At 36.5% G+C, this 25,675-nt stretch overlaps 1 protein-coding gene across 1 annotated transcript in view; it reads left to right on the forward strand.

Annotated features, from left to right (window-relative positions):
* The window catches only part of LOC101398566 (uncharacterized), a 54,027-nt gene extending 33,522 nt beyond the window's left edge, over positions 1-20,505 (forward strand). Inside the window, exons 5-7 of the mRNA XM_087418196.1 lie at positions 3,753-3,835; positions 18,814-18,940; positions 20,141-20,505. Coding sequence (XP_087274322.1) covers positions 3,753-3,835; positions 18,814-18,940; positions 20,141-20,505 — 575 coding nt within the window. The remainder of the gene's footprint in view (positions 1-3,752; positions 3,836-18,813; positions 18,941-20,140) is intronic.
* The last annotated feature ends 5,170 nt before the right edge of the window (positions 20,506-25,675 follow it).

Genomic DNA, 25,675 nt, shown 5'->3' on the forward strand with positions numbered 1-25,675 from the left:
TTAATTCTTTTTCTTTATTGGCTTGATACTCTCATTTTCAAGATGGCAAATATATAAAGTCACAAATGTATTTACTATTTAATTTTCAGGGATCACAATTTAATTTAAAAATTGTTTCCCAAGAGCATATAATTTAACTCTGGTTAGACTGGACTACATGAGGAGTGACAGAGAGAAGTCCTGTGTCACACCTGAACATCTGCTTATGATGCGGGAATAAACTCCCTGAGCAGAGGCTGCCTGTTGAGTGGGCCTCTTTTGTTTGTGAGGAAGGCTTTCTGAATTGAGTGATGAGAACACTCAGAGTTCTAGTCTTCTGTACAAATGAATCTTGGGGTCCCTTCAAGTTTTAGGGGAGTTCTTCCTAGGATTATAGTTATCTAAATATGGTCAGAACTATCTCCATTAGAATCACCTAGAAGCTGATTAGAAATATTGCTTTTTTTACTTAATCCCATTATTTCCCTGCATCTGCATTTGCGGGGCAGTTGCAGTCTGAATATTTACATTGGATTGTGCATTCTTATGTACACTGTTGTTTGTGATCCACTTACGTAGTTTATGCATGTTCTGAAAATCTGTCGCTGCAAACAAACCGCCTCAAAACTTAATGGCATCAAACAACATTTTCTTAGGCTTATGGATTTTTGTGGGTCAGGAATTCAGTCTGAACAGTGCTTCATGATGTCTGAGGCTTCCTCTGAGAAGACTAGAATGACTAGGGAGGACTTAGATGTCTGGTGGCTAGAATCATCTAAAGGCTTCTTCACTTAACAGTTACATCTGGTACCTGTTCTGGGATAACTTGAAAGCTGGGACTGTCAACTGGAAAACCAATATGTGGCCTCTCCGTGTGACTTAAGCTTCTTCCAGGCTAAGGGCTGGGTTTCAAGAGGGAGGGACATGAGAGGGAGCTTCACACATCACATGAGGAAGTGTCTGGAGAGTGAGCATCCCAAAAGATCAAGGTAGAAACTGCAAGGCTTCTTCTGACCTGGTCTTGGAGGTCACAAAACATCACTTACACTGCATTTTACTGTGACGAATGAGTCACTAAGGCCAGCTCATTCAACAAGAGAATTGAACTCCATTTCTTTGTGGAAGAGTGCCAAGGTCACATTGCAAAACTTGTGGTATGAGAGATACTTTTGTGGCCATCTTTGGAAAATACAACTCCATGTTGCCTAATTCAGATATTGTGACTTTGTTCCTATTTAGGACCAAATTGCTTCTGTCTTTATCGATGTTCTATTATAGGGTAATACTTGGGAGATTACAAATAAATAAAAATGTATAAGACCACAAAACAAATGGCTAATCCTCTGTCCAGAGAGGAAAAATCAACTACAATTTAAACAGCAGATATTTATTTGGACAATTAGAATTGCAATTCTGGAGACACAGATTTGGGTAGAAACCCAGAACGTGTTCCAATTATAGGAGAGGGGTTCAAAGGTTTTATGGGAAGAAGGGAGGATGAGGTGAGTTGTATTGAAGAAGAGTTCATTGGTGCTAGATGAGGTCAGGCTAGGTTTGTGCTTCATTGATTGGTTAGCGATTTGGTCATCAGCACAGTCCAGTTTTACCAGTTCTTACAAACAGGATATTCTTGTCCTTACTGACTTCTTGGAATGTTGGCAGTTTGGTCCAGTTTGGAAGATAAAGAAAACAAGCTGTACAGAGCAATTCCTCTGAAATGGCTGCTCCAGCTCTATTTTAATATGGGTCTACCCATGTTATCTTTCACACTTCATAAAATGCCGTTTTCCTGGTGTCCCTTTGTTAGTCCAAAGCCCTTAAAGGTCCTCCATTTTCTACAGCAGAGGCCACAAACTGGTAGCTATATAAATGGATTTATTCTGAGGAAAAGCTTGTTTGAGCCATACAGTATTTTAAAAATCAGGAAATTTTATATTAAAATCCATATATTTATAGTCTCTTGAAAAACATGAGGGAAACGGACAATCCTGGGCTCAAAGTCTGAGAGAGCTGAAAGCAATGGCTGCCCTTTAGCAATGGCAGCCCTTGAACTTACCACCGACCTCCCATTGTCTCCTTGAGAAAATTCACTTCATTTAGTTAAGTTACTTGTTTGACTCCTGTAGATATTTTTATTTGCAACGTTGATCTATGGGTATGTCCAAATTCCTCTGCCTGGCGCTCAAGGCCCATTAAAATTGGCCTCACTTACCCTTCCAGTCCTACCTCCTCCTATGATATATTCAGAATTGCCTGTTGCTTGGCTAATCTCAGTCTCTACACTTAAGGAAACATGTTCCACTCATTCCACACTATAGGCTAGTGTTCATAGCATTGCCAGCATATTTGTAACTTTTCCTTTCCTTCTACCTTTCAAACTATCCCCATTCTTCAAGCTTCCATTGGGGCCCCGCTTCTTCCATAAGTACTCTGGGTCATGGTGGTCTCTCCCCACACGAGTGTCTGCATCACGCATTTACTGCCTGACATTATGACGTAAGTGATGTAAACGCCTTGTGCACAGTCCCCAGCTGCTTCCAGATTCTAGAGTACAGGTGACCACTTTGCTGTTCTCTTCTTGTACTCAGAAGAATAATTATAGAGGGAGCTCTCCAAAGTTCATGTTAAAGGGATCAAACAAGGGAAGAGATGGAAAGAAAGAAACAAACGAAGGAAAGAAATTTTTTTTTCTAAATACAGGAACTGAAAAAAAAAAGCTTCAAAATTCTACTGCTAGCATCCTGACCCTGTAATGGAAGATCTTACTTCAAACAGCCAATGACAAAACCAGTTCATTTTAAGATTTAAGTATTTTCTAGAATCCTATAGTGTAGTTACTGTGATTTTAAATATTGTTATTGATGTAAATAACTCTGAGACTGAGCTGTGAATTTAACATATCTTTTCACAATAGCTATGACGGGAGTTTGGAGAAAAACCTGCACCTATTTTTTACTGTGGGTGGAGGGTAGGCCTTGCCAACCCCTTCCTCCCTGCAGAAAATGAGATTAAGAAATAGCGGAAAATTAAAGCAATGATTGCAGGTAAAAAGGAGTGAAGGTGAAGGGAAAAGTCACTTCCCACGGCTGCACCTGGTGGCCAGGTGACTTCTGCGGCTCTCAGTATCCTCGTCTGTAAACCAGGGGCTTGGATCAGGTGATCCATAAAGTCCTGCCCTCTTTTAGCTCACTGTGCATTTCAGATTTAAATAAATGGAGCCCCTTTTACAGGGCCTGAAAGGGAAATGCTACTGCCTTTTGAAAAGGTTTCATTTAGCTACAAGCAAATGGATGCCACATTCCAAAGCTTTTACTAAAGCATGCAGAGAACAATTTCAACATAAATAATTCATGTGGAGAAGACATGAGCTAATGAAGCTCAAAATTCAGGGGGTGGAAAGCTTAGTTTAACAGAAATAGGTGAGGTGATAACTTCATGGAATCATAGCATTTTGGAGTTAGAAGTGGCTTTAGTATCTACATGCTACTCTTTTATTACCAACAGGGAAACTGAGTCCCAGAGAGGTTCTATGGCTTGTGCAGGTATACAACTGGTTAGTGGCATTCTTTGTTTTTATTTTGTTTAATTTCTATTTTAGTTTGATCTGTTTCTTGTAAGAATAACATATCTTTAAGAAAATAAACATTTATGATCTAGTCAATGTTATATCTTAATAGACTAAAGAAAAATATAATGAGTACTAAATTGTACATAAACTTTTAAAATTTTGTAATTTCTGATAATCTATATATAATGTTTATCTCTTTTCATAGACCTAAATGAAGATGATGATTTTCTTCTGAGTAATAACATACATACTCTTCAAGGAAAAAAACTGCAAGGCATTTCCTATCAGGTAAGGTGAATAATCAACATTTATGTGGTGTTTTCTGAAAATCATCTTGTTACTGAGCTCTGTAATATGCTAGGTGTAGTGTACAGTACTTAGACAGCCTTGTAGCTATTTTGTAGTTAGTTATTGTAGGTTGTTTTGTAATTGATATGCTTATGCCCCTGTGAATTGGAATATAAATGAAAAAAATAAAATGATGACTTGAGTTAATAAACCATTTTGATTATGCAAAACATCATGCTCCTCAGCCTTTTGATAAGTAATTCTGAGCCTGTTAAATTAATATACTGGGGTTTTCTCTGACAAGACCTATGCTAAGTGCTTAGAACTATCTGGCAACCTTCAGCGTGGGGCACGTGCCTGGTGTTTTTACATTTGATATAAAAGCATATAGTATGATTCCTGATATATCCCTTTTAAAATTGCATTAATTAGCCCAGGAGTTCGAGCAATTAGGAATATCTGAACCTTGGGCCTCCCTAATAATAATAACATAGTAACAGCCAAATAGTTGCTATTCACCCTGTAACAAAAAATAATGTATGTGTCAATAGGGCCAACTCAGGCATCATACTGAATTTTGATATTTTTCTGACAGTTATGGGGTTCTCTTTACTCATTCTGATAGTTTTATTAGAAAACTTAGAACTGACCTTCCTCAGTGCAGTAGATTGATCAATAGGCAGAGAGAATATAGCATATGAATTGTGACAGGCTGATTTGGTGAGGAAAGGGAGCTCGCATTCTTAAATCCAGCCTGATTTCTGAGGCTGTCGGAGGCCCTCCGATGAATTAGACAGTGGGCCATAACTTTTGATCAACTGCAGTTCTGCTGGCTGTTCTGATGCTGCTGGAGTGATAGAACTGTGCTCCCGAGGCTAGCTGCACACGGCTGCACATTGTCTGAGCCCCTGTCTCCCAGTGGGGTCTCAAAGTGCATGGTTGAAAGCTCTGAAATCAGTCAGAGCTCCCTTTGAATCTTCGTTCGGCCTTTAGTAGCTATGTGACTTTGGGCAATTGAATTAATCTCTCTCTGCCTCAGTTTTCATCATCTGTAGAATCAATCTATAAAGAACCTGTATCTCATGGCTGTCATAAGTGTGATACTTCGTGAAAGCACTTAGCTTCATAGCTGGCATTTAGGAGATGCTTAAAAAAATTCAATTGTTGTTGTCATTGAGGCTCCTCTCTTCTCTTCTCCCTCCCCTTCCTCCTTCTCTTACTCTTTGCCAGGGCTTAATGACACTTTCACAAGCACAGCTGGCAGATTATCTCTGAAATGTGCAGTCTCACTCTCCTAAATTTAGATGAGGCCTCAGATATAGTATCTAAGTGAAACATTGTCTGATAGCCAGGAAAAAAATAACGGCTGGTTTACAGTAAGAGCTCCCCAGACATGTATTGTGCCAAGAGAAATCCTTCTTTAGGTTTTTAGTAGAAAAATAGAACCATCCCTTAGAAAGAAGAAAATGATGGAGGAATTTCTTAGAAGAAAAGCATTAAAGATAATATCTTCACTTTCACACCAATCTTTCTGGACATTTTAATTGGCCAAGAAGTGATCCTTCTAAAATGGTAACCATTCAATTGTACTATATAATTTATCACTAAAGATGAGTTGAGGGAGTTCATACCCAGTGACAGAAAAGCAGGGGCCATCTAATCTAGAAATCTTCATTTGGCAGTAAGAGGTGGTCTTATCTATCTTTAATATCTCTCTTCTTGTTCGTAGTAGGCATTCAACTGAACTTAACTAATTAAGAAACACTTTTCCTGTATGACAGAATACTTCAATGTAACGAAGTATTATTAAGTATTAAGAAATGTTATGCAACTTATTAATCTATTAACTTCTTGCAACTGAGGAAAAGTAGAAGCAGTTTACCCTTTGAAAGATGGGACAGAGAGGGAACTGTTCTCCGGTGTGAAGAGGGAGACTGGCCTGTCGCTGGAGTCCATGAGAAAGGACTTTGGCACAGACTGTGGCCTCTCATCAAATGAGCAAATGACTTATCAGAGCAATGTTTCTTCAGGTGTGGCCTGGGGACTCGCCTGTATCAGAATCACTTGGAGTATTTGTTAAAAATGCAGACTTCTGAGCCACATCCCTGTCCAACTGAATTATAGGTATTTTTATATGATTTCCAGAGGATGCTCAGTACGTGAACCATGAGACTTTCTGGGATCTGGACAGTTGGTGGGTCTACAGACACAATGCCCCATGCATTTTCCCTTCACAAGCCCAAACTTGACTCAGGTCTAGTCTGGGAAGACAACAGCCTCCTGGAAAAACTGAAGTTGAATTCTGTTCCATACTATAGGAATGATATACACTCATTGTAGAGCTTTTTAAAACTATGTAAAAGTAGAAAGGGTTAAAGTAGTGAATTATATCTTAACAGAGTAAATATTTTCCTCTGGCTGGCCATTTTACTGAATATCATTAACATGGGGTAAACTTTATAGGACGTAAAACATATTAGTAGTTATATTTTATCATATAACCATGCCTCAAAAATATATTCTGGACAATAAAAACATTCAGAATAAAAGATTTCAACATTAACTGAATTTCCAATCAGAAGACACTCAAGCAGACATGTTTTCTTCATGTTCTCAAAATGAGAGGAACAATCTCAGGCATAGAAGAAGGTACGAGGAACTCAGTGGCAGGGGTGGGGGGAGATGGTTATGGAATGCTTTCTCCAATTCCAACTGCTCCATGAATATTTCTGACTACTTGGCCTGGGATAAACTTGCTGGAGAACAAGGCTTACAGGAGAAGTGCTGATGGAGAGAGTTTGAAGCAAAGCAGACTGCCTGGTACTGCGATCATTATACCAACCATACAGAACGTTTGGGGGGAACTTGACTCCCAGCGTTTATTTTTGTATCCTTGTTCTTGTTTGTTCTTTTCTGGCAGCATTCAGTTGATGGCTCAGACCTTTTGTAGCATATTGAAAAGGGTATAAAACATGCAGTAATACAGACTTTGGGCTAATATATTTTCAAAAATGTTTCATGCCTCATTTCTCACGTAAATTCTTAGGTTGCATTCAGCCTTCAGAGCATCATTCATATTCATGATAGAAAAGAGGGATAACATTTATTACTTTCAGTGCTGGTGATATTAAGCACTGTCAAGCACCCCCACCCAGGACTGCACCAAAGCATTTTCTCCCTGAACTCCTTTAGTGGAAAAAGTGATGCTGAGTAAATTAATTAAAAAAAAAATGTGTGTATATACATGTACATATACAAATATATAAACCTTAGGCTTCCTTCTGTGGCACATTACATTACTAACGGTTAGATGACTCCACCCTCATTTCAACCAGTTTCTTTCTTGATGTCCTTTTCTGTGGAGACTGTAAGGTTAAGTATTTGAATTCTCAGCCTCCCTGGTAGTTGAGGGTGGTCATGAGATCCAATTCTGTCCAACTACATGTAGCCAGAAATGCCTGAGGAGGGCTTTCTTTTCGGGGTGAGGGGGGGAGCAAAGCTTTGTCCTTAGCCCTTCTTCCTGCTTGGAGCTGGGACATGATATCTGGTGAGTTAGCAGCTGTCTTCCAGCCACAAGGGCAAAAGGCACACATTAAGGATGGCAAAGCAGGCAGATGAATGGAACCTGATTCATCAATGACATTCTTTTTGTTTCCATTTTGCTGAGGAAGATTTGCCCTGAGCTAACATCTGTGCCAGTCTTCCTCTATTCTGTATATGGGTCACCGCCACAGCGTGGCTGACGAGTGGTGTAGGTCTGCACCTGAGATCTGAACCTGCGAACCCAGGCTGCTGAAGTGGAGCATGCCGAACTTAACCACTAGGCCACGGAGCTGGCCCCCATCCAGTGACATTCTTGAGTAACTGCACCGGTATTGGACTTCTTATTGTATGGAAACATAAGCCCCATACTTATTTAAGCCACTGTTTTTGGGTTTTCTGTTCCACAAAGCTGAATATGTTCCTAACTGATACACTTTATTTTTAAAACTGTCACTTTTGCTAATGCTGAACTCTAATTGCTGTAAGATACTAGACCAAACTATGCCCTATGTGGTGTGAAATCCACATCTCTGTCTCTGGTGAAATAAAATTAAAATCAGACAAGATTTTCTCATTTCAGTTTATACCCTGTATCTCTCTCTCTATTCCCTTTTAAAACAAAGAAAAGAGGTTAAGCAACCTTCCATTTTGCTTTTAGTTTATTCACAGAAAGGGAAATGCCTGATTCTCACAAATGAATTTTATGAATGAACTATATTCTCTAACCAAATTATAACTCCAAATACAAGTGGGTATTTTCCCCTGTTGATCACCTTAAAAGGTTGAGAGGAATTATTTGGATATTTCTTAGCATTATTCTCATTTTTAAAAGGAATTGCATAATTCAAAATATGGCTAGTAAGCACATTCTGGTAAGTTATACTGTGCCAAGCACCAGGTACTAATTGGCATCTTTAAAATGTAGCACGAGCCTGAAAATGTGGAGCTAGTCCTTTAAAAATCCACATGCTAGGGGCTGCCCGGTGGCTTAGTGGTTAAGTTTGTGCGCTCTGTTTCCGTGGCCTGGGGTTCACAGGTTTGGATCCTGGGTGCAGACCTGCGCACCACTCATCAAGCCGTGCTGTGGCGGCATCTCATATACACAATAGAGGAGGATGGGCACGGATGTTAGCTCAGGGCCAATCTTCCTCACCAAAAAAAAAAAAAAATCCACATGCTACACCCAGTAGGAGACATAAAACCCAATCATTCAGGACTAGCTTCAGTCACTTCAGCTACTTTGATCGTTGGCTAGAACTTGTGGGACTTCTCCTTGGCTTTGAACTTTGTAGTAACCAAACTTACTTTACCTTTATGTAAGTCATAACTCTTGACTTCGAACTTGTTTAAACTCTCTGTGCTTCAATTTCCTTCTGTGTAAAATGGTGATAAGAAAAACTTCTTATGATTGTTATAAATATTAAATGAAGCAGCATATTATACTACTCCCAGAAGATGTACGATAAACATTCATGTCCTCTCTCTGAACTCCTGTTAATCCCATTGTAGGCTTTCCCCTCAAAATAAAATTTGAAATTCTCCTCTATTCTCTGTTGTAAACTCCATCAAATGCCCTTTGCTGCAGTGTTGAAGTACCCTAGGTAGAAACTCTGTTTGATACCAGATACACGGGTTTTTCAAAAGAAGTGGAAGTTGACAGTAAGGAGCTTACATTCACAGGTACCAAACATAATAAAAAATATCCCGTGTTATGACTCCAGATGTTAACCAACTCCAAATGTTTATTTGGTTTGAGTTTAAACTCTATCGGTGTTTCAAAAATGGATGACCATTATGTACCCAATAATGAAAAGCACTAAGGGAATGAGGAATAGACTGCTTCATAAACCATTTTCTGGACCCTAACTCTCTCCACCAACCTTCTTCGGGGTTTTGGACCATGTATTGGGATTGAAGTAAGTGAGAAGATGAGGGGTGAGCCCACTATATATAATGTATCTACACTATATACATATGCCTGCACACACATATTCATCTTTGATGTGTGTGAAAATGAAGCCACTGATGAAACACTAATCGGTGTACTTTGATAACATGATAATTGTTATAATTGAGAAAATGGATCCTTTCCCAATTATTTTGGTAGCTTTGTGGAGTTTTGTTTTGTTTTTTTTTTTTAAGAATGTTAACATTGATCTTCTCCTTTTCCTTCTCTAATACTAAAGAGGATGACTTTTGAATGTTGGAGTCCATCTCACTGTCAAGGACATGTTAAGCCTACTGCCAACGACATGGTAGGAAATTTCTCGCCAGATAACCCTATATTTAAGTGGTTTTTCCGTCTCTTTCCCAATAATTGTAATGCCATAGCATTGTTTCCTATAGTTCTTTTTCACATTTGTTTTCAGCTGCCACGTGAAAGTATTTCTAGAGAACATAAAAAGACTTGTCCTTATGGAGAAGTTTCCTGACCTAAGAGAAGCATAAAGCGTTTCCTTCAAAGAAGGAGGAATTTTTATATAAAATTTTTTCCCTAAAATTTAGCAGTTTCTCCTGAGATAAGGAAAATTTTACGGTGTTAAAAAGTATATTTTCTTTGTGTGCCAACTCTCTCTTACGATATTAAAATCCTCAGATCACATCAACCACCTTTCCTTGTTGAGCTGTTGCTGAACAGAGGTTCATGGAAAGGACATGTTTTAGAAGGTCTGGAAAATTTCCAGGACAATCGTGTACATCAGCAAGTCTTACAGTATTATGGACTTAAATAAACTATAAGCCTTCTTTGCAGTTCTTTTTCCAGACTGGCTTTTGGGAACAGTGCAAGCTAAAATTACACAACTCTATTTGATGATTGTTTCCCAAAATGTAATATAAATTTGCAGATTCTGTGGCAAATAATTACCTTCAAAATCATGTTTCTTTATGTAGGAATGAATATAATAGTTTCAGGATATCTCTACTCACAGCCATTTTTTCCCAAAGATAATTAACATGTTAACATCTAACTTTCTATGATAGTTTTCTTCTCAACAGTAGTTTTTTGCCTAAGGGATGATAGCTATGCTAGGTCGGAAGAGGTGATGGAAAGGTACTACTTAAATATTACTTCTGTTCTCTGAAAAATTACTGCACTCTGCCCTTGCTGTTTCCCATGCCTTCTCAGTTTTTAATAACTAGTTAAATATCAAAGAGCTGTGGGAAAAAACAACTGAATCTCAATGAATACCAAAAGGACGTCCAGATGAAAATAAAGCTATGCATTTGGAGGACTAGCAAATGATGTAATTAGAAACTGAATCAAGAGAATTGGATCAAGAGACCTGGAGCTACCGCTGACCATGCTCTTAGGCCACTAAATTCACATTTCTGTACCTCAGTTTCTTTATTTTTCAAGTAAGATATCAGACTAGATGATTACAAAGACTTCTTCAAACTCTAATAATCTGTGATTAACAGTAGCTTATTCCCACTTTTTCCTTGGTACTCTTTTGAGGTCCAAAAGTTTATGTAAAGTAACAAAAGGAGATACTTACCTAGTCTAATGTCCCCAAACTTAATTAAGGAATAATGAATTCCTATGATCCAACTCTTCATTTTAGAGAAGTGTGGAGAAGTTAAGTGGCTTGCTCAGGTTCACATGGCTAGTCACACACAGCAGAGCGGTCACTTATCTGCAGACCAGGGCTGGTTTTTAAACCAGTGTTTTCTAGCATTTTTCTTTTATTTCTCATTTATATTAAATTCTAACTCTTAGATACAAGGGTTTTATTTTTTTCCATGTAATTTCCTATTCCCATAGCTCCTTGTATTGCTAGGAATCTTATAGGTGCTTAATAAATATTAATTAAACTGTATACTGGCTCTTAAATTTCTTAATGTCCACCTTTTTTGGTCAGCTAGGAAGTGTACCCAAAAAGAGAAATGGTCTCATGAATGGTCTAGAAACTTCTTCAAAATTTCAGAACAGAGGATATTACACAGGAAGTAAGAAAGATGTCGCTTCTGCGGCCTTTCCACTTAAACCAATACAATGTCAACTGCATCTCTGACTTGCGTAATCTTGGCAACTTCCAGCTGGCTTGGCAGTGTCTCCACATTAAAAGACTGACTCCCACCTATATGGTTCAGTGAACAAAGAGCAGCCTTGGCTTCCCATACAGAAGTGGGAGGAGATGGTCTTGAAGTTGCAACTTCCTCGTGCCATGGAAATAGAGCCTGTGTGACACATTATTCCAAAACCAGGACTGTGTACCCCACAATCTGCTTGAGAGGAAGGAGAAGGAGCTAGAAACCTGTATTAGGAGTTGAGTGGGTGATTTGTGTTTGTATAGCGGGATAAGACTGTTGCATAAAGGGCTTTGTTAGACATGCTAAATTACATTGCCTGCTAATCCTCTAGGATTTCCCTTCCCCACCTTACCTAATGCAGTCTTTCTCTCCTGTGAATAACCATCACGTTTTATTTTTTATTTATATGACACACATTAACCTTTTCCTCCAGACGTATTTTTGACCAACTATTCAGTTCACGTATATTTATTGAGCATATGAGACCAGGTTGGAGATGTGTAAAACAGCTCTGAACCCCAAAGAGCTCACCTTCTAGTGGAGAGGACAGACCCAGAAACAGAGGACTGTTTTTTCAATCACTTGTATTAAGCAATGAGCATCACAAGGCAGACAAAATGTCTTATTCTCCTTTGCATCTCCCACAGACTAGGTGCTTGGTAAATGTGTGTTGAATGAATAAATATCTTATATGTCTTCTAGGAGAATGTATTCTATTTCATTAATTCATTCATTCAGTTGCCTTTTCATTCAATGTGTGCAGCCCTATTTTAAGTGCAGGTCCAGTCTTAGTTTAATTTCAGTTTCTATCACTGAAAAAAAAAAAACTTTGCAATTATAATATATAAGAATATCTAACATCTACACGGCAATTTTTCCACCAATTATTTCTTCAATCAATATTTCATTTGTGTAAATGAATTATTTTCAAATTGTCTTTTTAGTTAGTTGTAGTTCCAAGAAAGCAGTAAAATAAACCTCTAAAATGAAACTTGTTTGTTTTCATGTGTTTGCATTGATTGATTCTAGTTCATAATCCTCTTGGTTTTATTACTGTCTATTGAGTAACTAAATGTTAATTGATCATTGTGACCTTACAAATTATCTTTTTAAAGTATGTTTTAGGTTATAAATATAGAGTAGTCACTTATTAGCTTTGGGGTTTTAATAATCTCACCATTTAAAGCTAATTCTTTATTTTTATTTTTACCATGAGAATAACTTTTTCCATTCTATCCAGTCCCTAGGTACCTTTCTTTTCAAATGTCTAGGAACAAATTCATGGTATAAAAACTGGGTACTTCTGTCCTGCTTGGCAGAAATAGATTTGATTGTAAAAACCTGTGTTCTAAATACATTTTTTTAAATTATAGAATTTCTCCCAATTACAGAAGTAATATATCTTCAGTGTAGAAAACTTGGAAAATTCAGAGTATATAAAAAAGGAAAAAAAGTCACTTAAAGTAGTGTTTATACTTTTCACACAAATTTACATTCTGATTTTTCACTTCATAGTGTATTGTGAGCATTAAAAAAAATCATTTCTAAAGCCCTAAGAATTGGTAAATTTTTAGTAACCAAGCAAAAAGTCGTAAGGCTAGGAAGCTAAGAAACTGTCAAGGCAAAACACATGAAACTACCTGAAGTTCCCCTTCAGGGTGTTCATTACAGCTTTTTAAAAAAGTAAACTAAAAATTAATTTAAAAATTTTCCATTTCCCCTGCTGAAGAAATTATGTGAGATACACATCAGATGATCAGGCTTTCTCTATTTAAATTCTTGTTAAAAAGATCACTAGAGAGGAAAATGTTTCCAAATCAGAAATTAACAACAAAAAAAGAACAAAAGGAAGTTATTTTACTTCCTTCAGGGTCTATCATGTTACTTTCCAACTTCCTTTTCCTTAGTGGGGTCAAGAAATCACCATTCAGACAGTTAGGTGATCAGGATTTAGTTAGTTTCCATAAGCCTAAGTTTCTCCTTTGTAAAAGGAAGGGATAAATTGGAAGAGATTTAAATTCCCTTCTAGAAAAATATATGTATATATATAAAAGAAAATATATATAAAAAAATATATAGGGTATTTTATTTATATATATATATATGTATATATATAAATAAAAGAGGAGAGGCCTATAAATCTGAGTTTCTATCTGATGCTTATCCTCTATAATGGAGATCCACGTTTAACTTACAAATCAAAACCCTGAATTTGGTTGGTCTTAATTTGGCTGTCAATACTAGATATCTAGTAATTATGCTGGCTTTGAAAAATCTTGTAAGAAAGGACATTGGGTTAAAAGTCAGAATATTTGATTCTCATCCTAGCTCTGTTATTAATGAATTATCTTTCCTTGCATAAGCCACTTAGCTTCTCTGGGTTTCCTCATTTTTTAAATAGGCTGGTAGACTAGATGTCCAATAAGTTCTACTCCAGCTCATAAAATAGGATTGTAAGACTAATCTAGTTCAATAATTCATTGATGCTATTTTCTAAAAATTAATCTGTCATCCTAATAGTTAAGCAAAGTGTCAGAAAGTGAGGTGTATTTAATCCAACACTTCTAACAAAATTTTTACATTGTTTAAGGAATGTGACAAAGATGAACTAAAAGATATGCACATTTACATATGAAAGATATAGTATATACATACTAAAATATATATGAAAAGTGTTTAATTTATATTTACATATAATTACCATCTTGATCGAGAAAAATAAGTAAACTAAATACAATAATTTTCTCATTTCTCAATTTCTGATCACATTTTTTGCATCATTACATTTCAAAGAAATAGATTTTACCAAATCAAGTCCTCATCCGTTTATTCATGAATTCATTTCATATTATTATTTCAACTAATTCATATAGAGTACCATCAACAATTAGTTGTAGGTACTAAGGATATTGTATGGTAACAGTACAGATGGGTATGGTTCCTGCCTTGCTTCAGCTTAGAGTCTATTGGGGAAGAAAGATATTTAACCAATGATGACATAAAAATATAAAATTTTTGAAATTGTGGTGACAGCCAAGAAGGTAAAAGAATGGGGACCTAATTTGGACTTGGGAGTCAGGAAAGATCTCTCTGAAAAAATGACATTTAGGCTGATGCTCCAGGAGTCAGTAGGAATTCACCAGGTCAGGAGAATGAGAATAAGCATTCCCAGCAGAGGGAGCAGCACACACACAGACACTGAGAAAGGAAAGAGCTCCAGAGACTGGGAACCCAAAAGTCTGCACCTGTGAGCCCAAGTGGAGCCTGGAGATGAAGGCCCTATAGACCCAGTTAAGTATTTTGGATTTTATTTAAAGAACGTTGGAAAATTTTTCAGTAATTTGAGCAAGATAATAATATCATGAGATTTACATCTTTCAAAGAGAACTCTAACACTATATTGTGAATCAACTGAAGACGTGCAAAAGTGAAAAGAACACCAATTAGAGACTTGGCAATAGTTTCAATGAGAGAAAACTGAACTAGGGTGGTAAGAATGGAAATGGAGAAAAATAAAGGATTCAAGATACATTTTGGAGAACAGACCAAACTCAGTAATAGAATAAATGTAAGTAAACAAAGGAGAGGTAATTGCACAGGTGGTAATCTGCTTTATGGAATGTGCAGAAGGGTGGATGAAGATGGCATTCATTGACTTGAAGAAGACCAGATGAGAATCATGTTTGGGCATCTAGAGGTCAGTCTTGATCATGCTTATAAGTCATTTTAAATAGACAGTTGGATGTGTGAATCTGAAGCTCTCAAGAAAGCCCTGGAGAAATAAATTGGGAATCATCAGCATACAAGTGATATTAAAAGGTGTGTGTGTGTGTGTGTGTGTGTGTGTGTGTGTGTGTGTGTGTGTGTGTGTGTGTGTGTGTGTGTGTGTGTGTGTGATGAGAAAAGAATGACGGTGATATTAGATGAGGGCCCAGAGCTAGTTTTAAAGGAATTTAAGCATTTAATTTTGAGAGAAAAGGAGGTGTCAGCATATAGGAGTTAGAGAAGAACAGCCAAAAAAGGTGAAAGGAAAAACGAGGGAACATGGTGTCACAGAAGCCAAGAAAAGAAGGTGTTTCCTGAAGGTCATCATGGTCAATATTGCTGAATATCAAGTAGTAATGGAGTTTGAGAATGGTTCATTGGACCACAAACGCAATTTAAATGGAATAGTGGAGACAAAAGCTGATTGATGAGTACATGAGGTGGGTTGAAAGGATGAGAAATTAAAGGAATTAAAGGAAGCACATACAGTTAACTTTTTTAAGAAGCATGCCTGGGAAAGGGAGTAGAAAGAGTGGTAAATAAAAGATGGTGAATTAAAGATGAGTGAGATCAAAGCATGTTTGAGTGCTGTTGGGAAAACTCCTTTAAAAAGGAAGATGATCAAAATTCAATAGAGAGGGAAGATGAATAAAATGCGGACCAAGTTGTGTCACTCCCATGATTAGAATGAAATACATATTCCTCAAGCTGCTGTACAAAAGCGTCCTTGAAGGCTCCTAGTTAAATCCGGCCTCATCTCATGATACCCTTCCCTCCTTTCTCTTCCTTGGGCACACTAAGAATTCTTCCAGGAATTCCAGCTTTAGAACCTTTGCACAAGCTAGATCCTCTTCCAGGAATTCTCTCCCTTCTGCTGTTTGCCTGGCTGACTCTTTTCTCTCATTCAAGTCTCAGTTGAAATGTCCTTCCTGACCATCCACTGAATCCAAAGCCATCTCCCAATGTCTGGTTCCTTCTTGTCATCCAGGTCTCAGTTTCAGTATCCTCAGTGAAACCCCTCCTGATCACCCAATCTAAGTTAGTAACCCCACCCCCATCCCCACTCAATCACTCTGTTAATTTTAGCACAGCACTTCTTATGTCACATTCTCTTGTGTATGTACTTGCTTATATGTTTTTGGTATGTCACTTCCCTCTAGAATGTAGACTCCATTAAAGCAAGGATCTCATCTTACTTGCTCTATGCCATACCCTCAGAATGTGCGACAGAGTATGGCATATAGTAGGTGCTCAATAAAAGTTTGTTGATTGGTCGAATGGTAAGTTTAATTTATGAGTCAGTCTTCTGAGAAGACATCTAGAAATTAAAAGCATATTATTATAAATTTTAATCAAATTCTGCACAAATATACAGGTAACAGATGAGGAGATTATAGTAGATAACATTATTTTGAAAATATTCTAGAGGATTTCTTTTTAGTAGATAATCTTAATGATTGTATATCTTATAATAATATTAACTTTAACTTTCATCCCTCAGGTATATACTACCTAAATAGCAAGAGAAGTTTTTCCAGAAGTACTTTGCTGTTAGAAAGTTGCCAGTCTGGTATAAAAAAGTTACTATAGATAATCCATTTGATAGATAGAACATTGTATGAAATCAAGAGCGTATTCATTCAACAAACATTTATTAAGTCATGCACTATCCTAGGCATATGGGATTCAAAAATGAATAAAATACAGTAGACTGATCTCTTTTAACTCAAAGGTGAGTGAGTGAATAAAGATACAATACTTAAAGATACTGTGCTTTAAAAAGGCTATAATAGAGTTTGAACAAAATAATAAGGGGTCAGTTTGTTTTAACCCTTCTGGGCCAGGAGATCTCACTCATCTGAATTTAGACACTATACAAATGCTTCCATTCTTTCTAGGGGAAATCATAAATATGAAGTTCAGTTACCCTGATATATAACACCTTGCTTCAAATCAAGTGAAAGCTTTTTTCATAAAGAAGGAAGAGAGGGAAGGCTATTTTTCACGCCAGTGTTTCAGTGGAGCAATTAAGCTCTGACTGTAACAGGAGGAGGCTGCCGTAAGAAAAGAAGCACACCTAAGAAAAATGTTGTGCTCAGTGGTTGTGCACTAAGTGGTCAGCTTATTATTTCTGGAAGGGGCTAAAGATTAGAAAATGACTCTTCCTGAGTTGTAAGGGGCCTGTAAAATTGAGTAATTCAGAAAGTACTTCAAGGGAATACTGGAGAAAATAATACAAAAATAAGTAGCAATAGAAATTGTGTTGAGCTGAGCATGACCTTTGGAAAGAGAGAGAAGATTTGCATATCTAAAAAAATCTCATCACAGTCCTCTCTGAAAGATTAAAATGATTTCAATATTTTCCCATTTATTTAATGCAAACAGGTATGGCTAGCTCTGACAAAACGTCACATTTCCTACTTAGGTGATATTATGCAGAGACAGAACATCAAGTTTATATTGGTTGCTCAAAGTCATTCTTAAAGAAGAAGAAGAGCTGAATATAATGATTGGAAACGTTTGCATGCCAGAGATCCTTTTCTTCCAGACATTTCTTTGGGCTTATAGCCTCTCTCAGAGGATTGGAAAGCACTATTATAAATATGCCTCATTCAAACATTAATGAGGATGCAAATCATTCACCTTTTGAAAATTGCAGTATCTATTTAGGTGTCATTTATCAGCTGTTCAATGGAAAGAATGAGGCAGAAACAGAGGGAGAAATATTTCTAAGTAAGTCCAGAACTTTCTGGGTGAAAATGAAGTATTTGTCTATGTATTACTTCATGTTTAGTTATTACAACAGAATTCAACTATTTTACCAATTAGTATAAAATTTAGCACATAAGGTAATTTCCAACATATTTTGAAATCCTTAAGAGTAAAATATCCTAAAACTAATAAGTAAAAGCAGCATAAATAAAAATTCACCAACGTTAAACTAGTGGGAAATATTTCTGTATCTTCCAAAGAAAGCTTAAGAATCATTAATGCAATTTTAATTCTTTTATCGATATTTTTTTGCCATAATAAAGCAGTGACACTTACATACTAAAACATAATATAGAATGCTGTGGCTGCATTTTATTTTGCTCAGTGTGTAACATCTAGAAAGCAAGAGGCTATTTAAAGAAAAGTATATTATTTGAAAACATCTCACACTTGAAATAAAATGCTGTTTTACCAGAAATTTCCAAATAGAAAATGAAAAGAATTTGAATTCTGCTTTTTTTTCGCTTACCATCAGTCTATTCCAACACTTGCAAGTGTCAACTTTAAACTTCTTGTCCCATCTATGTTATGCAGCAAAGGCCTTGTTCCTTTCCCCTATTTCACATTGAGCAGGAGCAAGTCATTTCTAGATGACTCTGAATTCAGTCCATTTTGCTGCATTTTTAAGTAAAAAAAAAAAAAAGGTAAAAAATGCCCTGCTTTAGTATGACTGACCAATTGTAATATATTTTACAAGTTTGAACCCCAAAAATGTGATGTGCTTTCAAGTTATTGCTTAAATTGTCTCAGGCTACAGGTTTTAAGGTCACATTATTAATTTTCCCACATTTGTAATCTTGACACATTTTATATTTAATCTTTTGTGAAGAATAATTTGTCTTTACCTTGAGCTGTGTTTGTGCTAGGCCATAAAATCAGGTGGTGACCCAGTGGAATCAATGAGGACATTAAAGAGACTACAGAAACTGGTTCGGACCAAGAAAGCCAGGGTGCCAAGTCTGGATGAGACGAAACCCACGTTAATAAATCTCCGTAAGTAAGAACTCAATGAGCTGCTAAAAATTCTTTGAGGAGGAATTGATGTAGCCTATATTAATGGAGGCCATTTTGATAAGGCCTTAAAGTAATCATTAAACATTAAGTTCTTTTATTTTTTTGTTGCCAAGTTATTTGTAAAACAGTATCTTCATCCTATTCCTGAATTTCACCTTGTTCCTATGCTCCACTCTATTTCTCCTTCCCTTCAGGACCAGGCGCATGGAGACAGTGAGAGAAAGCTGTGCGTGAAGCTCAGCAAGAGAATAAGGATCAGCAGTGTCCCCTGTTCCCGTTCCTCGGCCATAGAAAACAGTATTCTTTAATTTTGGTGTGAGGGCAGCAGATTGGCATGTCGTGACATGCGACTTTTATTTTCATTTATTTACTTACAATAATGCCCTATTAATCATAATCTTTTGTTTACACCAGTTAAACATTTGAACTTAAAGAGATTCAGTGATATGGTACAATTTACTATGGGTGATATATATTTCTATTTTCTGTAACTGTTTTATATATTGCTAGTAATTTCATTAGATCCTTCACCACATGTAAATATAGGTCTCACTAATCAACTTTATAGTATTAAAGATATACCTTTTACTTTTTTCTCAGTTGTCTTCTTGCTCTTCTAAAATATCCCCTATGAGATACACTGCATGCATAAATCTCTTTGCAGATTGATATTAAATAGAAAATTTTAGAAGACCAATAGGATTTTAGCGCATATCCACTGAGATTTCATTCTTTTAAGTAAGGCAAAGATTCCATTTTCTTCCTTATGATGCTTTCTTATACACATGGCCTCAAAAAATTAAAAATATGTAAAAATAGAAGCATACCATACTATGCTTATAAGATGTGGGGAATTTTTTCTAATTTGTAATTTTTTTCAAATATCTTTCAGTATACTACTTGCATGTGGCTTCCAGTTATTCCAGTCAAAGTGACTTTATCATTATATATGTCTTCAAAAAAATCTGGGTAAATCTGTTTTTACAAAACAAATCATTAATTTACAAAAGACTCTTTAAAGAAATGCAGCTGTAAATTATTTTGTGAAATTAAATGACTTCCTGGTTTAGCCTGTGGTGTTCATTCATTTCTATTATATAAAGGGAAGTATAATATAATTTCTACATGTGCCAAATTATTAGACACTTATTTCTTAACTTATTTTTCTTTATCTTTCAGAAGATGAAGATGAAACATTGATTTCCTGTGTGAAATTAGCCAAATCTCAAGAAAAGAAAGTTAGTAATGTTAGCACGAGGAGGAAGGAAGAAATGGAGATGAGATTGGATTCTATTTCTCCATCACTGGTTAGATCCAGCACTTCAACTGCATGCAGCTTGGCAGAAATGTTGTCCCACAATGAAGGTGAAGTTCAGATGTGGAACAGCTGGAAGCCTTTCCCGGAAAACCCCCTCTGGCCATGTGTTGATTTCCCAATCGCCCAAGCTGAACCCTGGGACAACTGTTCCCGCTGCGCTCACCACCTGCCTCTCAAGTCTTCTAGTACAGATATGGGTCTCCCACATTCTTGGGTAAGTTTGTAAACTACGGAAATGTACTGTCTTATCTGGATATTTGTACTGGCAGGAAATAAACAGATAATGAAAGTGCTAAGTAGTCAATTTTATCAGTGTCAGGAAAGTTACCAGAGCTAGAGTTGTCTTGCCAAAAAGTAGTGCAGCTGTTGTGACTTCTGCTATCATGTTACTACTGCATATATTCCTTTGTGTTCAAATAAACTACTGTGTAATATTTTCCAGGGATTTCTTTTTAATTGAAGGACGACTTTGGATGTTGATTCAGATCAAGAAAATGTGCGTTGAATAGTCTAAATTATTGCTGTCGTCATGAAATTTCACTGACAAATAATAGCTAATTTAAATGAGTATTTTCTTTGGGCCTGCCATTCTCCTAAGGACTTTACATGTATTATTTCATTTAAATCTCACAACAACCCTATAAGGTAGGGAGTGTTATTCTAAAACTAACTCCCCCCTGTTTTACAATTGAAAAAAATAAGGCACAAAAAAGTTAGTGGAAAAGAAGTGGAGCCAAGATCTGAACCTACACAGTCCTCTGCTGGGGATCCTGTTTTTAGCTTATACTTTATAGTGCTTCCATATACTAAGCTAAGCCCTAAGGCTGTACTGGTGCAAGGGAAGGAGTATGGACTCTGAAGTTAGACAAATTGGGGTTTAGATCCAAGCTCTGCTACTTGTTGAGCTTGGGCAAACTAATGAAACCTTTTAATCTTAATTTCTCAATTGTAAAATGGAAATAGTAGTATTAAACCACATGAGGTAATTGAGAAACTAAAATTAATAACAAATATTCTAGGACTTGAGTGACTATTATTTCAACTTGATTGTAAGTTAGTTAAGGCACATATTGTGGCTTTATTTCTCTACATCTCATGGTCGTTTGTGTTCGTAGTGAATGAATGGGACAACTCTATGTATCCAGGAACTCTACTCTATACCATTTTGTTCTAAGAATCAGTCTCTCATTAGACATAGGCTATATTTCATGGTGTATTAGTCATCTCTGAAGAGGCTTCTTCTCTCTTGGAGTCCTTTTCACCTTTGAAGATTTGTGTATTAAGTTAGGTCTTTGCAGACTAGAGCTCAAGTAATCTGTGTTCAGAGTAGCACATTAAATATTACAGGTGTCTAGTGGCAGACATGGAACTGATGAAACTGTCCAACATTAATTATTCTTAGGAGTGTCTTTCCCACTTCTTTAGTCTTCATCTTCTCTTCTGGGGCTTTTGAACTTTGCAGGCTTCTTCTTGGAGCAGTTTCTTAGAGAGTAGCTGGTAATATAACTAAGAACTACTTCTGAAGACTCTTCCTGACAGCTTCAGAGTCAGGATCAAGAATAATGACTACTTGGCAAGTGGCAAAGCTGGTATATAAGAATCTAAACACACATCTTCAGAGCTTCCTTTGAGAATTAGATCTGGGCGCCTTAACTTGGCATTTCTGGATTTCAGCAGTCTGGCTGCAATCTAACATTTCAGCTTTGTCCACTATTTCTTCCTTATGCTGGACTGCCAAACTGAATGATTTGATATTCCTAACGACTATCTGACACTTTCCTGCCTCTCTATCTTTGTGTTTATGTATTGGCCTCTGCCTAGTATGTTATTCTCTCCTTTAAAACCATTATCCCATCCCTTAAGATTCAGATCAAATACTTTGTCCTACAGAAAACCTTCCTGGGTCGTGCCAGATAAAAGTAATATCTCCTTCCTTTGAACTTCTAGATCACTTAAGGGCATTATTCTTTCATTATACATTCATCAAACGCGTATTGGCATCTACTGTGTGCCACTCACAATATTAGACCCTGAGGATACAAAGCTAAGCAATGTGTACACTGTGCCATCTTCGTGGAGCTTACCGTACTCCACCCTGTAGTGGAATTAGTGGGGAATTTGTTTATTTGCTGTAAGTAATTTACCTTTGTATCCTCTACAGCCCCTATAATGTTATGGGTACTCAATAAATATTTCAGTAACATTTGCTGACCAAATGAATGGAGTTTTAGAAATCAATGGACTTTGTTACCATAGATCTAAATAAAACATTTCTTTTCATTCTTCTAACTGTTCTTATATGAATCCAGTTATACATAAACTCAGTTAATGTGTGTATATGAGAGTTTGTGAATATGTGTGTAGGCTTGGGTATATATACAGTAATAATGTTTTTCTTTTTTACTTAGGTGGTTTTATCTATTTTAGTACATAACTAAATGATTAAGTAAGTGAGTTTTTCCTGCAGAAAGTCAAACATATCTGCAGAATGCTCCCAATTTCAGATGATAATGTTCAGCATTAGTGACGGGAAAACCTCAGTGGATTTGGAGAGAGGTTTCAAGAACATGTTAGAGTTAAATTGGTTTGGTCAACTTAATGAGACCACTTACACTCAGGGATTTGAGACATAGAGTGAAAGAAGCTGGATGAGTGCAAATTATTATTTTTATATTCTACACATATATTCTATAATAATAACAAGTGAGGAATATCCAGTTTCATTTTAGCATAGCTGATATTTTTTTCTGTAGTAATTGCAGGGTTATTATTTGGGTTATACTTTAACTTTCATTCTGTAGAAGGTAAAAAAGGCAGATAGTGTTGAGGGAAAAGACGTGCTTCTGAAATGAGTGTTACTTACTATCAATGACCGGTAGTCAGAGGTGACATTTTTGCAATTTTAAAGGGTAAAAGTGTGACTGGATTTTTTTTAATCTACCAATATATGCAGATATGCTGGAGCTGGGCCTAAAGTCCACATGTCAGGGGAAATGAAACCAATTCACAAAGACACTAGTTTCTCCTTGACTTTAGAAATTTCAGCAATAGTAGATTCCATTGTCTTTGATCCCATTATCAAATCAGAGTTCTGAAGTAGTCTAAACCTGACTTGTCTTCCAGCAAGTCCTTATTCACCCAGTTCCAACTCCCTGCTAAGCCCACTGTAGGCTCGCACTCTCAAGGCTGGTGCTGATAGAGCTGGGTTTAGTGCCAGCTCTGACATCACGGGCAGAATGAGCTTCAACAAACTCTTCACTCTCTTTAACCCACTAATTCCAGTTCTGCACCTTGGTTTCAGACCCTACTCATCCCCTTTCCTCTGAGTGACTTTTTACATACTGAAAACACCCCATTTGTAAAACAAGGTATTGATATCTACCATGCTGCACTGTTGGGAAGATTAAATAAAATGGTGTCAGGACTCAGTCAATAGTAGGTAATATTTATACCAAAATCAAAGAATATAGAGGCTCCTGCTAGGATCAGAAAGAAGCAACATTGTATTCAGTTGAGATACTATAAACAAACTGAATCCAGACAGGGAAATGTATTATTTGTGAAGGGCTCTTCACAGAAGTCAACAGGAGGAGAACGAGACACACATAGATGTTTAACGTGCAGTTTAGTTATTTTTAAGATCTATGGGATCTGGGGAGTGGGGAAAGTTATATGATTATGGAATCGATATAAAGTGAGAAAGGTAAGAGATCAGATTTATGAAAGTGTATATGCTACAAGAGAAATGTGAAAGAAAAAACTACTTAAGGATATAGCTCTTTTCTAATATCTGAGGTGAGTGGTGTTGAGAGGGGATTTTAGATGCATCTTAAGAAAGGTAATAGTGGAGGTAACCAAAAATAATATTTGAAGCCAAGTGTTTAGAATCAATTTACAAGAAGAGTGATTGAAGGGTACTTATGAAGCTCTGCATGCTAAGAGCTTGAAACATCTTAACAAAAAGAGGACAGTGAACCACTGGCTTGGTTGGGAATAAAGGCAAGAAAGAATAAAGTTTGTGTGTTGCAAAGGAGATGAGGCCATCTTTTAATATAATATTACGATAAGAGCAAACATATTTTTCTTTGGGATAATTTTTCAGATTTATAAGAAGGATAATTATAATTATTTTTATAATATTAAGAAATAGAAGTAATCTTGATATGAAAAAGGGGCGCACATATCCATTTGTCCCTTCAAATGTCTAAAATATTTTGAAATCTATTTTATAAAAATAGTGTGATGTGTTTAAAAAGTGATAATAATAAAAGCTCTTTCAGGAAGAAGGAAAATCAAAGCCCTGAAAGAACAAAACAGAGATTCAAGTATAGAAGAATTCAAAGGCAGTATAGATTAAAAAATGATAATAATGACAAAACCAAATTACATAAAAATCATAGAAGAACGAAGTTTCTATACAGAATTGCAAGGTGAGAAAATAAACAAAGCTCTACTTAAAGCATCTTAAAGTGCATAAGAAGAGGATCTCATCCTCTGAAAATTGAAGGTCTTGTTGGAATATTACATGAATACGCCAAAAGAGAAAGTGTGGATAATGGAAAATTTCTTTACAGAACTGTTTCAGTAAGAGGAACAGGATGTGTGGTAATGCTAACCAAGAAGTAAAGGAACAAATGATTTTATAATTAATCTTTCAATTCAAATGAGGAGTAGCGGGTGCTCTAATTATTGACGTGGGAAAATGGTCTTGGGACACGTGGCCCCACTGCTAAGTGCTGTGAGAGTTTTAATACTGCCCAAGAAAACGACTGTCTATGGGAGAGAGATGACAAAACCAGGATAAGCTATTTGTGCCTGTCTTCTACTTTGTCTCTCTATTCTCAACCATGGCAATCTCTCCCAGGCTCTGACCCTAGTCTACCTCCTTCAATCAATATTATATGTCATTATCAGATTAATCTACCAGATTAATTTGCTTTACTAATCTGCCTGATTAATGATTCTAGAGCTCAAACCTAATAATGTTACTGCTCCTCTCACAAAACTTCAAATGCCTCCCTAACACCTACAGGGTCAAATGCAAACTCATTCATTCACCTAACCTGCCTACTAACTAGATCCTCACAAGTCTCTTTCACACACACACTCAGCTATAGGCAAAGTGATACCATCCTTTTGCCAAACACAATGATTCTTTTCCCATCTTCATAGCTTTGTTTAGACTGTTTCCTCATTTTGGCCTTCCTTTCTTCTCTACCTATTTGATGAATAGTATGGAAGTTTAAAAGTGTAGATGGATGAGTAAGAATCCATGGTATACACTTTAAAGAAAGAAACTATACATATGAAAAGGAATAAGGATTGAGAGGACCAGTAAAAGGAGAAGGAGGCGCATGGTTAAGAGAAAGGGCAGAATTAATTTCTTAGATTCTATT

The sequence above is a fragment of the Ceratotherium simum genome, chromosome 27, assembly GCF_057802395.1.
Source record: "Ceratotherium simum simum isolate JZ-2026a chromosome 27, ASM5780239v1, whole genome shotgun sequence".
In the NCBI taxonomy this organism is placed as follows: domain Eukaryota; kingdom Metazoa; phylum Chordata; class Mammalia; order Perissodactyla; family Rhinocerotidae; genus Ceratotherium; species Ceratotherium simum.